The sequence below is a fragment of the Monomorium pharaonis genome, chromosome 8 (genome assembly GCF_013373865.1).
Source record: "Monomorium pharaonis isolate MP-MQ-018 chromosome 8, ASM1337386v2, whole genome shotgun sequence".
NCBI lineage: Eukaryota > Metazoa > Arthropoda > Insecta > Hymenoptera > Formicidae > Monomorium > Monomorium pharaonis.
Genome location: NC_050474.1, coordinates 2867511 through 2880482, shown reverse-complemented (window position 1 = coordinate 2880482; position 12972 = coordinate 2867511). Strand labels below are relative to the sequence as shown.

General features: G+C 40.6%; 3 protein-coding genes across 10 annotated transcripts in view; 2 read left to right on the top strand and 1 right to left on the bottom strand.

The window, feature by feature from the left end:
- Window positions 1-12972, bottom strand: part of LOC105830831 (transient receptor potential cation channel subfamily V member 5) — a 26188-nt gene that overhangs the window by 1824 nt on the left and 11392 nt on the right. For 4 of the 8 annotated variants that reach the window (XR_004964368.1, XR_003625576.2, XR_003625577.2 and 1 more), the window contains exons 1-11: window positions 10880-11015; window positions 4544-4722; window positions 4381-4468; window positions 3829-4005; window positions 3162-3363; window positions 2711-2864; window positions 2290-2544; window positions 2116-2210; window positions 1507-2013; window positions 1087-1252; window positions 563-824 (exon numbers count right to left, since the gene is read on the bottom strand). Coding sequence is in view for 5 of the 8 variants with exons in the window: in XM_028189886.2 (XP_028045687.1) it covers window positions 563-824; window positions 1087-1252; window positions 1507-2013; window positions 2116-2210; window positions 2290-2544; window positions 2711-2864; window positions 3162-3363; window positions 3829-4005; window positions 4381-4468; window positions 4544-4722; window positions 10880-10970 (2176 nt within the window). In the remaining 3 variants the exon portion in view is untranslated. Of the gene's footprint in view, window positions 1-562; window positions 825-1086; window positions 1253-1506; window positions 2014-2115; window positions 2211-2289; window positions 2545-2710; window positions 2865-3161; window positions 3364-3828; window positions 4006-4380; window positions 4469-4543; window positions 4723-4801; window positions 5337-10879; window positions 11019-12972 lie in introns of those variants that run through there. The other 4 variants (XM_012670448.3, XM_036291187.1, XM_012670447.3 and 1 more) reach the window with 4 other exon arrangements.
- LOC114254223 lies at window positions 7430-10855 on the top strand. Its single transcript, XM_028189896.2, has 4 exons — window positions 7430-7699; window positions 8583-8798; window positions 9421-9453; window positions 10034-10855. The coding sequence occupies exons 1-4, from the start codon at window positions 7445-7447 to the stop codon at window positions 10286-10288; spliced, it is 759 nt and encodes a 252-aa protein (XP_028045697.1). The 5' UTR covers window positions 7430-7444; the 3' UTR covers window positions 10289-10855.
- The window catches only part of LOC105830833 (tubulointerstitial nephritis antigen-like), a 24404-nt gene continuing 22696 nt past the window's right edge, over window positions 11265-12972 (top strand). The window contains exon 1 of the mRNA XM_028189891.1: window positions 11265-11393. The gene's annotated coding sequence lies outside the window, so the exon portion shown is untranslated. The remainder of the gene's footprint in view (window positions 11394-12972) is intronic.

Sequence of the window (12972 nt, the reverse complement as noted above, 5' to 3'; positions counted from 1 at the left end):
TAGGCAGACTATGATCTCTAAAAAGTCGCGAGTGAACAGACGGTGCATTCAAGCGGCGCTTCGCCGTTTGTTTGCAAAAAGTAAAAGACATAATGGCAGCGTAGCGTTGCGACCATGTGCTGCCGGTTGCATAACCGTGTCGCACCATTTAACATATCCCGCGACCTTCTCAGCGTAACGCCTCCTTCTGCGGTTTCCTTTCCGCCGATCATCTGTATGAGAAAGAACCTTCGGTTGCCGAGCGATGTGTGTCAATGTCGCGTTGCAGCGTCCAGCAAAATCGTCGATTAGATCAGACGACGTTACATCCGATGCGGCTAATTAACAATTGCTGGAAATCAATAAGGCACCGGCCAATCGCCGCTAGCGGAATTGATGATGTCTCTTGTCCGCGACACGCGTCTCTTCAATTATCAATTGCAATAATCGACAGCAAGGTTGCCCGTTTATTGTGTCTGGGACAGGTCTCGTTTATAAAAAGAAATAGAGAACAACGTGTGAAACCGAAGGAACGATGAGGGTCCGCTTTCTTTTTCTCGAAACTCGCCACGCGAATTATTACCTTGGGAGAACCCCATAACAAAGACGAGGTAGATGGAGACGAATCTGAGGAGGTCGCCCATGATCATCCTGTAAATCATCACGACGAACGGTCCAACCGTCTTGAAGCCCCGGCAGAAGAACAGAAAGTACGGCGCCGTGGTCAGCATCACCACCACCGCCAGTATGTCTTCGACCTCATCCGCGCAGACAAATCGTAGAAACGGGAACGACAGCAGGATGCAGCACGAGAATAGAAACATCACGCGTGACGGCGCCGTCGCCTGAAAAATCGTGATAACAAGTAGTTGAATTTTCGCAGTATTTTAGTATAGAAAATATCAATTTGTTCACATAATACTCAGTTTATAGTTAGCTACAACAGAGACGTAATCTGTTTTGAAATTCGAGATTTCCACCAAGTAACCTCGAGACCAAAGTAGCCTCTCGGTCACGAAGAATTGAAATATTAGATTAAAATTAATTTCCATCAGTCGTCGTCTAATCCAACTATCTTTCGCGTATTAAAAATGTCTTGATTCTTACGAGATTTTCGATGAACATATTGAGACCTAAGAATCGCGCCTCCCGCAACGCGGCCAAGATGTAGAGCACTGCGCCGATATACATAAAAATTTCCGCAGTTAGACGAATCTTCGCACTTGTTTCTGTCAGTTGCATCAGCCTGCACTCCTCAGTGATGTCGTCCCACCTATAAGTGTTCATTCTATCTATAAATTCTTTCAAAATTAAATTTTTAAAAAGAAAATGTATATAAAACATTTATATTATAAACATCAAGATCCGATGTGACCATTGTTGGTCTTTCCTACATATATTTTAATTGTTATATACTTTACAATTTTATTATATGTATATATATTAATTATTATTTATCCTATAGCTTGAACAATTATATATTATTAACGGCTTTTGTAAATTTTTTATTATTGTATTTCAATATACCATAACTCGTGATTAAATTTTAGCACGTTGTCAATGATCGTCTTGGTAGTCGAATTCTTATTGGCTGCGACGGTTTTGTTATACATATCCGTGAAATAGTCCGACGTATTTGAAGGACTATCATTATACCACAGCGTATGAATGGTGGTCTCGTCGGGAGGACTTAGAATGGCCTCATTGTCGAAGAGCAAAATGCTCTTCAGGGCCAACGTGATGTTCGACGTTATTTGCAGCTGGATCTTCTCCAATGATTCCTGCGTCATGTTTAAGGATGACTTGAAATTTGAGGTAAAAGCCGCGACGAGGCTATTCGTAACCAATTCAGATAGATCTGCGCTTTGAAGGGACTTGAGAATCACGTGTTCTGTTATATTTGAAGAATTTGTTCTCGTAGACGTATCGTTCGCGTTTTCGTCCTCTTCCATGGTCGACGGGCCAGGGCGAAGGGTGAAGCTGATTAGCGAGAGCACGAAGTAGAAACAGAAGAGAAAGAACTGACGGTAAAATCTGAAGATTAAAAAAAATTTACATTTTTATCTAAGCATACAATTTATTATATCTAATCAAAAAAATAAATTTTTCGATAGTAAAATAGAAGATTGTTTCTACTTTTTTATGTACCGGGATTTGACAAAAGTGTTCCATTTGGCGTTTAGAAGATCAACTAGCACACCGTCCATCAATTCTAAATGTTCATCTTTTTCCTACAATCATTGTGAAGCATTTTGTGTCCCTGTGTCTAATGATAAAACGCAATTAACGTAATGTAATTCATTCGCTTACGCCAAAAACAACCAGATTCAGGGCAGAGTTCTTGTTAATTGTTCCTATATTAACATCGATCGTATCTATTTGCGATAAAGGGTAGGCTGCGCAAGTTATGCTACCGATTTGCCAGTATATCTCTCTCTCGATGTTCAGGATGTGAAAGAATATCTCGATCTTGGCCAATTTTGCAGCTAAGGTCAACGGAGTCAAGTGTTGGACGTTTCTTAGGTCGAGGGAAGCCCCTACTTCATATGCCATATCGAACGTGGCCTGAAATTAATTTTCCAAATTACTTATAACACTATTTTTTTGTAATATAGTAAAACAGATAGGTCGCCCTACTATTTTTTCTGATTATTGCTAAGTCAATTATTATTAAATGAATTATTAAGATTATTAAATGTATATTAAGTTATATTGAAAATATAATACTCGCCACTTTCTCGTATATCACCAGCATATGCATAACGGTGTTGCCATTCGTGTCCTGCTTATCAGGATCCGCGCCTCTGGCCAGTATAAGCCTGTAACATTCTTCCTGACCGAGACACGCGGCGAAACTCAACGGATACTCTCCCCAGTACACATAGCTATGGGCATAATGATAAAATAGATCGTCTAACTTCATCAAATTAGACGTGTAAGACTGTATTACGTTCTCTACATCGTACTTGACAAGATTCATTAAAGTCTCTGATGGATAGATCTGTTTGTACGTTCTGTGTGGAATTTAACTCGATGATGGATCGCGTTTAGGAAACGAATATTGTCCGAAGCTATTTAATTAACGATCACAATGGAATCTTTTCTGCCTCGTCACGTTGTTAAGCGAGAGGCAACGATAATATAATATCATCTTCGAAGTAAATTCAACATATGCAGAATACCCATTGTAATCGGTTTCCGGTGAGACGCACACCCACTCGTGATCTAAACTGTCAAATCTCGACGCCTTCTGATCTTCCGGGCACATGAAGGTGCCGCAACACCTCTCGTGAATAATGAGCGGATCGTCCGCTCCGCTGTCGAGAAGAAACTTGACCATCGACGGATCCTCGTTCACGATAGCGATGTGCAAGACATTCTCCCCTGAATCCAAAGTAAAACTGATCAAGCAATAATGGCCGGAGAGATTCAGATCTTTTTTTTCTAGATTATACTTTTATGAATTCAAAATGTGTGTCACGTATATCGCATATATTTGTAATAATTCTTTTATGATAATACATTATGTTGCGTAATGGATTTATGCGATTTGAATTCAAAAGAGCTTCTCGATTAAAAAATAATAGAAGCCGCGAGGGTCCCCGCTGAGGGAATAAACGGTTTACCTTGAAAATGCTAATCTTCCATTACGCACGCGATATCCTATGAATAGGTAATTCATCCACAGGCTTATCGGGGAATTTATCGGCGATGGATATTCTATGGACAATTTACAGGCTGTCTCGTGAACGAGATGCAATAATAGCTTTATGTCATTTAATCCATTCCAGAATTCGATGGTATCGTCACGTGTTTCGTAATGATCTGCAGGAAGACTCAGTCTCTTACCGTAATACTCGTCGCACAAATAAATGTCGTATATAAGCAGCGGATAGAAACGCAACAGTCGTCTTGCCAAATCAGCGTGGATGGCAGTCGCGTTCAACATGCACAGATGCAAAATAGTTTCGCCGACGGCACCTCTGTCGCTCAAATTCCAACACACCAGCCTATATTTGCTTTTATCTGCCAAGAATTTATTTGTCGGATAAATTATTGCATAATTCTGCTGGTAATTTATAGACAGCCGTGAAAAGAAAACGATTTCGCTGAAGATTTAATTAGGTAGAGATCAAAAAACTTTGTTGGGCCATTAAAATAATTGTCATGCTGTTCAAGCATAATGAGCTATTATGAAGAACTTTGGCATTCTAGCGACTAGCTTGAGCATCCTACATAATTATTGTGATAATCTAACAAAAACTATTTTTAGATGTACATCTACATTTTTGTATATTTTAGTGAGATCATCTTTTTTTTCGTGTAGAAATATTTTCTGACAATAATTTATATATATAATATACAAATATTATATTTACATATTTTTCGTTACGATATTACCTATTTTGGTTTCGTCGACTTCCTCGTCGCCCATGTCCTTATCGATATCGTAATCAGCTGGATTCTCCATGGCTTTCAAGGGTGGCAGCTGTGCACAGCGCGAAAGAACGATTATTCAAGACACCATTATTGCGGACAATGCGAGGCTCTGATCGCATATTACCATTTTATGCCGCGGACGGTCCTTATTTCGTAGGAGGACTAATTTTTCTACAGGTATCCATTTGCCCTTTCCCTTGTTGTACAAAAACGGCTCGACCTTCGTTCTCATCGCGTGATCCAATTCCGCGTACTGTTTGGTCTGCGTTGCTCTCTTCATCATATCCACTAACAATCCGCCACCTGCAACAACGTATTACAGTTAAATATTCGATCATGCGAAAAACAAGGAACAAGCTCCAACTTAATCTTGCGCCATAACTCAGAAACGAGGGATGCTGCGAGGAGAACTGGGGAACGCGCGGGAGAATTCCCATTGATGTAAATTCTGGAAATCGTGCTCAAGGAGATTCGCGGTCGCGCAAGATCAACTCGCTGACGGCACGTGGACGCGATGCGGTTACGTCACGGATGCAAGTATTTGGATCACGTTAAGTGCCCTGTACAGTCATTATATCAGACATTAGTATTTCGGCCATTATCGGAGGAGCGTATCCTCGAGAGTCGAGCTCTCGAATTGGCGTCAATGTACCGCGCGACGCATCGCGAGGAACACGCGCACCGTAACTGTGCCGTGTGTGACGGCATCCCTATTTCCGCGATCGAAAAAGCCCTCGGTGTTTTCCTCCCCCGCTGGGTGTTGGCTAAAAGCAACACGCGCAATTGCGTTGCACGCATCCAATTAGAACGCAATCTGTGATATCAGCTCGTGATGCAAGAAAGCACGCGAAACGTTACGAGAGGCACCCTAAAAACGACGTTGCTTCCTTCTTCCCTCGGGCGGTGCAACGCGCAATCTATCATGGACAGAAAAAGAAGTTTGCAATTACTATAACTTAACCATAATTTATAGTCGGTGTCAATTTTATATTTATATTTGTTTTAACAATGCAAATTATGACCTAGTTACATTTATTATAATTGCAATTGCATTTAATAGATAAAAAAAGTTTATATAATTTTTATTGCCCATAACTCTCTCTCTCTCTCTCTAATATTTTACTATATTAATATTTAAAATTATTTAATTTACAAAATTTTTTCTGGTTGTTTGAACACATGAAGTTATTATTATTAACGTTATGGCAATAATAGATATAAAAATGGAGCTCCTAATAAATTATTTATTGTGTGCATAAATACTAAACACATCTTTTTCATTCGTTATCGTTATAATCAAGTCTAAGGGCTTAGTAGTGTTTATCTATGCAAATTTTTGAAATTGCGCTCGACAAATGGACAATGACAAATCGTGATTGTTTGGAATAATATGTCCTGTTGATTTAGCTATTCTAGCTGTTAGACGTTATTTCACATATCATTTAGGTTTTTATTATTCTGCAATTAAAAAATTCAGATTTTATGCGAGTTAATCAACTCGACAACACCCGACGTGCTGATTAACAGGCAGTTACGACAGAATTAAGATCGAGTCTTTATGTGACGTCTTTTAGACATGTGTGTTGTAATTTAAGTAATTTAGTCGTGCGGGTCGTACTTTAGCAATAAGAAATAAGTATTAATCTTGAAAGTCACGTAGGTAAACCTAGGCTCGTGAAATTCGCGAAGAATCGATAACTTAATATAACAAGACAGGTTCGACTTCAAGTATTATTCAGCTTCTAAGCAATGTATAGTTAAGTAATAAAAATTATTATAATATTATACAAGGACGTATTCAAGATTTTTTCAATTTATTTTATTGTCACCTAAACGGGACTTTTTTTACGAAAATAATTTACCTTTTTAAAAATATTTTACAGCTTATAGTCTCTTAATCTTGAATGGAAAATATATTATTCGTAAATTGTTATTTTTATTTTTTTCTAAAGAAGAGTAGAAAAAATACAAGTATTAAAAACAAAATGTATAATTCTTTAAAAGCCATTCTACATAGATGCAGAATGCAGGTCGCAGGTCGCAGGTCACAAAGAGTCAAATAAAAACGCAGAATAATATTAAAATAAAACTTCTGATTAACTGTCGCATTTATTTACGATTTGTGACTATTGCATCTACGTTTTATGTAAAATGATATTATATTGCCTTTACATTGCTATTGTTATTATTACATATAAACAAAATATTGATAATTGTTTTCTTAGAAAAGTGTATTTTAAAAAAATTCACATAAGAATATAGAAAAACTTTCTAAATATGAGAACCATTACTAAATATTAATAAAAATATTATATTAAATTCAAATAAAATAAAATAAAACGGAATAACAATGTTAAGAACAAAAAAATTATTCAGAATTAAAAGTAAAGCTGCATCATTTTTATAATTAAAAATAAATAAACAAAAATTTTTTTGAGGAAAATGTGAATTTTCCTAATTTCTCTTGGATACGTCTCTGTGATATCATAATTACTATATTATTTATAATTAATTTCCCAATCCTACTAAAATTCTTATGGATCTCGCGTCAGTGGACGAGGACAGGAATTGAAGGCAAGAGGATGTTCGAGAATGTTCGCCACGTGCTGATAAATAATATAAGACTGCGCGTGAAGAACCTGAAACAGGAAAGGCATTTGCACATGCATTTTCTTTCGTATTTTCATAGAAATTCCACGAGCGCGCGTGTCACACTCACAATTAGTAGTTAATTAATTTCTTCTTTTAAACAGAGATAACCTCTTCTCTCGCGAAAAAAAGTTTCTTTTTACCTCCTAGAAGCATCGATCTTGTGGCGCGCGGGGACAGTTTCGTGGAGGAGGTGAAGAAATGTAAAACATGATGATATTTTTTTTTCTCCCACCTTCCCGGCTCTCATCGACTTCGGCTCACGTGTGAAATTCAAGGTATAGCTGGGGAAGTCGGGTAGACGGAACGGGAGAGAGGTCGTCGGCACATCAAAGCACATGCAACGCCATCTTGCACAGTCTGGCGCAAGTGTTGCATGCACCGTCGCGGCAATTGCTGGCGCAAGTCTGTGGGAAGAGCGAGCGGACCGGGTTTGCCGTCGCCGTCGCGGCTACTGTCAGTGATTAGACGTGGCACGGTGCGGCCGATTACGGCCATGGAGTGGCGGCAGGAGACGATATTGAAGCTGATCGGCGCGTTTCGCGCGAGGCGGATCCTCTGGGACCACAATGCGCCGGACTACACCGACCGGAGCAAGAGAATCTACGCGTGGAAGGAAATTGCCGACGAGGTACGAGAGGAGACGCTAGGACCCGAGTATATAGTTGTACAAGTTAACACACCGCGCTCTCCCGCAAAAGTGCGCTGCACACGCATTCGGATTATATTCATTCGTTTGTTTACTTTTCTTTCTCGTGCCGCTCGTTGACGATAGATTCTCGTTTTGATCTTTAACCTCGCCAAAGTATCGATCCGAGTGGAAATTCGGAAAACGGGTTTTTTTTTTCTTTCAACGCGCGATTAATTCGATTTCGATGAAATAAAATTGTACCGTACAGACCGACGAAAAGAAAGGGGGGAAAGGTGCGCGGTGCGGTGTTGTTATGTGTGTTATGACCAATAACGGATCGATAATTTTTTAATTAACGAGAGAGGAGCTTTTCTTTCCCCGGCTTCCTTCTTCGAGCTTTGTGTTTTTCTATTACGTTCGTGTACCGTGCGCGGGATTCTCACGCACGCACGCACGCACGTGCGCGCGCCAGAAGAATATTCGCTGGACGGACGCCGAGTGAAAAATATTATCTTGGGAATGTATTCCAGATGCGCGCGTCCAACACTTGCGCAAGCCGTTGCGCAACGCTGGCGCATCGCGAGCGCACGCGGGAGTCTTTATCACCGTCGCACCGCTCTCTGCGGTCGCCGGCGGCGTTGCGACGGAAAGCGGCAACTCACGCGTCCCACGGACCGCGCAATTGCATTTGCGTAATAGTCCGCGCGCCAAAAGTAATGCACGCTTCGCTTATTCATTGCCGGATTATATAATCGTTCTCGAATCGCCGCATCGGGAGCGCAAGAAATTGTTCCCGCCGCGGGGAAACCAAAAATCAATAACAAAAAGAAAGAGTAGTAAAACAATAGATGAAAGAAAAATCCTCATTGGGGCTTGCATTCAGCTCGGATGCGACGTGATGACGGTGGAGAGGAAGCTGAAGAGCCTGAAGACTCACTTCATGTCGGTCCACAAAGCATACGCGAAACGCAGGCTCAAGGCGGATCTGATTCCTGGCAGCGACGTCCGGCCCAAGTGGTTCGCCTACGAGGCCTTGACTTTCCTGAACAAGGGACGCTTGACGCGAATCAATCGCGAGATACCGAGCGTGGAGAAGCAGGTGCGCCACGAGCCCTCGCGAATGTCGTTGTTGCGATCCGCTTGCGGCATTGTTAGCGTACAGTTAATGATGATACAATTGCAATTAAAGCTGATAGGACGAGAGGATGTTTCCTGTTACTTATCATTTCGAGATCGACATTGGGTGGGATGTTTTCACTAATGTACGAATATCTTATATGGTCGAGTCTTTTTTTCTTATGAACTACATTACTGTGTTAATAATGAAAATAATGGAAATACGTTGTCCCTGAAAAAATAATGATAATCTAGAAGTTTTGTGAAATAGTAAGCATAAAATAGTTGCTCTTTTGAAACAAATAACTTTTCTATTTTTCGTATCGGTAAAAATAATACGGATATTGATAAACAATAAATTGATATAATTGATTGAGTTATACAGGAAACATCCACAAGTTTATACATAATGACTATAAGAAGGAAAGGTTATAGTTAAATTGTGATTGTTAAAGCAATTTTATTTTTCAATATTCTTGTTATTCACATTGATTGTCAATTAACCTTTGAGAGTACTAAGTTACAGTTACTGTGCGCCGCGTTACTTTACCGTTCGTGAAATGGAATTGTATATGTTTAATTAATTTACGATGTCTTCGTTTTAGAATCCCGCACCTGTCTCTAATTGGAAATCACAGGTACATTTCATTCTTTTTTATATTACATAATTAGCTTAAATTAACCATGAAAAAATGCTACGTATATCTTTCTTACACTAACATGACTCTGGTTTATCCTGAAATTTCAGAATTTTTTAAATATTTTTTTTCTATTTTATAAATTGCGAGGTGTTACAATAAATTGAATACTATTTTAATAAACAAAATGTTATTGTTATTTTAAGCTATCAAAATTTTAATAACAAAAACTATTAAACTTGAATTAGTACGTGAGTGAAAATTCACCCAGAGTTACACTCCAAAGTTAATATTATCTCGAGACTCGTGATAATGTAATTTCAGGGCATTACATAACACAATATGGGGGAGAGACCTTTCCGCTTTGTTCGGGGTGGATTTTAGGGCATTACATAATACGACATGGGGAAGAGACCCTTTCGCTTTATTCGGAAGTTTCGAAAACGAAAGGTCTTCGTTTTCGAGACCCTATCTTTCTCTCTCTTCGACGTAGCATCACTGAAACTTTTAATCTACATTCTACACGACTCGCTTACCCCCCAAAACCTGCCACGTGACTTTATTTTTCTACAAATTTCAGGAGATTTCGACAGGCCGTGACGAATTCACGGTTTTTGCCGAGCACGTCGCCATCCGACTGAAGAATATAGTGGACGTGCGTGCGAGACTTGTCGCGCAGCATCAGATAAACAACATACTTTTCGAGGCCGAGATGGGAAAGTATAGTATGCAGCAGCCCTTCGGCCCGGACAATCCGGAGATCATGGAGAACCTGGAGCCCTCGACGTCGAACGAAGAGAAAGTAATGATAAACAATATTTCTCACGCGGTCTAACTGAATCTTCTTCCTCTTCTCTCTTTCCTTTCCTTTTTTCCACAGATGCGCTATCTGCGCGTTATGTTCCAAAATTTTGCAGCGAGTCGTTCGCCCCACGTTACCTACATCGCATCCGCCCGATTTTTACGGCGCGCGGTTGTCGGCAACATGCAGCGATCTCTCGCGTTGTACTTGTCGTAAATAATGCTGAAGGGTGAACGATGAGGACCATTGATTTTAACGAGTCTCTCGAAGATCGCGAATAACGTTTTTGGCTGAGTTTGCTCCGCCAGACAAACGTTCTATTTGTGTGCCTCGCTTTGCCCGGCATATCCTTTGTCGTTACAAACCGCGAAAGCCACGTCAAACGACGCGCTGACAACGCGAAACGCAGAAATCGGCGGCGCTGCGCTTTCATTTTTTCGCTCCCGTATATACCGAAGTACTTGTAACACACATATACACACACACACGCACACACACACGACGAATTGAAACAATATCCGTCTATTGTATTTAATGATTTTATGATAATTGAATTCGTTCTTTTTCATTGTGGGAATTGAATAAATTATGTCTGCAACGTATGGGCTTGATTATTTTGCTCACCATTCAGGTTGACTAATTTATAGAGCAGGATGGACGACGTGTCCGTTTGTTTCTTCACGCCGCTCGTAACATTACTCTCGGTATTACCCATCGTTTACAAAACACTTCACTTCCGACGTTTAAGTGCCAGTAGGGGAGATAGGCTCTCGCATATCGAATGTACGGCATACGGTGTGTGCAGCCGAAATTGATAAACGCGTCTGTTCGGTTGCCAGGCTACCGTAGTCGATTATCGATTAAACAGACCTTCGGACACCTCTTACTCTCGGACTCTTACGACGAAAGTCGATCAATCCAATTTAGGCGATTTACCGTTTTATTATTCCTACCTAATTGAATTACAGCTTCCTGCATTCTCCTCGTTTATCGCGAGTAACCAGTCCGAGAGTTACGTCGAAACGGAAAACCGCAAATTTAACGGCGGAAAGAATTAATTGGCTCGCGGGCCAAAGGAAAATCCGGCAGGAAATCCTGTTGTTGCGGCTCAACGGGATCCTGTGCCGAAATTCGCAAGGCAAGAATTCCGATTCCAATTTCTGTTGATAGTGCACGTGCTGATATAAATCCACCGGACGTATTAGTTCGTAGCGGACGAAACTTGCACAAGCGCATCGAGTTCTCCGTGTGGTCGAAGGCAATTAAATAGCAATAATAAAAATTAATTTAACGGCGGTGTTCTCGAGATAGATTAGTCACGCCGCCTCGATAAAATCAACACGATCATTTGAATGCGCTGTAACAATTTATGCAGGCGTCACGCGCGACTTCTCGCGTGCGCCGTATTTTTTTTTCCAGCGAACCGGGACGCGAATTAAGGTTGACAGATTTATAAGTCACGGTGAAGATCAAGTTATCTCGTGTCGCGCGGGTCATCGCTCTCGCGCAATTGCTCAAAGAATGTAAGGTTTGCCGAGGGACAGTACCGGGGATAGCGTAACAGAACCGTTAACATCGTTTAGGCGTGTCTTCTCTCGCATGCGTAATGTGTATTACATATCGTAGCAGTGAAATTTCGAATTAGAGCGGATCTCAATGGAGAACGGCGGATTGCGAAACGATCGATCGGGGGAGGCAGGCACGATCGTTTCGCCAAATGACGGGGAAAATGCAAATTTTCTCCGAGCGAGAATATCGGCGTTTAATCCCTTCCCTTCACGGAGCTCACCTTCGCTCGGAAAGCCGCGAGCGATTTTCGCGCATACCTAAGCAGTGACCGCGCTTTAATTTAGGCCCCGAATGCCGCAATGCCGCAATTGATCTTACTCGTTAAGCGGTTATAAATACGCTTACGAGCCGTAGGCCGCCGTTTACGCCGGTTTATCGAGAACCGGCGCGCGCGTTCGCGAACGTACAATACCTTGAGCAGGAAATTAGATTCTATTATTGCGTCGACGGTCTAGGACAGAACGAATTCCACATTTCAAATCCGAAAGTGCCTCTAACGAGTCTCGAGTTCGCTATGCAACGGCGAAGTTTTATGAATCTGAATGCACGGTGGATGTTTCATCGAGTACGTCAATTTGCCTTGAAATAACGGAGAGTGAGAGTCATAAATATAAATTTAATAAAAAGGAAAATCTCTCGCGAATGTCAACATAACAAAAATAAAAAAAAATTGATTGCGCAGAATAACTTCCATTGCAGAAGATAGAAAGAAAGAGAGAATAATATATTATCGTGAGAAAGAATTTCAATATTCTGTATTCAATATTGAGATTGTTACGTTGTGCAATTTGCAGTTAATTTATAGCTAATATAGACTTTATAAAGCGAGATATAATTATTATACGGACTATTCTATAGACCTTGTGTGTGTGTGTGTGTATGTATGTGTGTGTGTGGGGGTGCGCGCGTGCGTGTGCGCGTAATACGTGTCAACATATCCAATATTGAATGCATTGCTAACAAAGCTATGCTGTGAAAAGCGAAGAGAAGAGTGAGAGAAGGGGTGAGGGAGAGAAATGGAGAGCTTGACATAATATTTGTTCTTTACAGCAAACTTCATATACCATGGATAGAGAAGGGTTCACTTCACCCTGCAACTTTTTTACTCACTTTTAATCATAAAAAGTACAATTTTATTTTTGACTGAT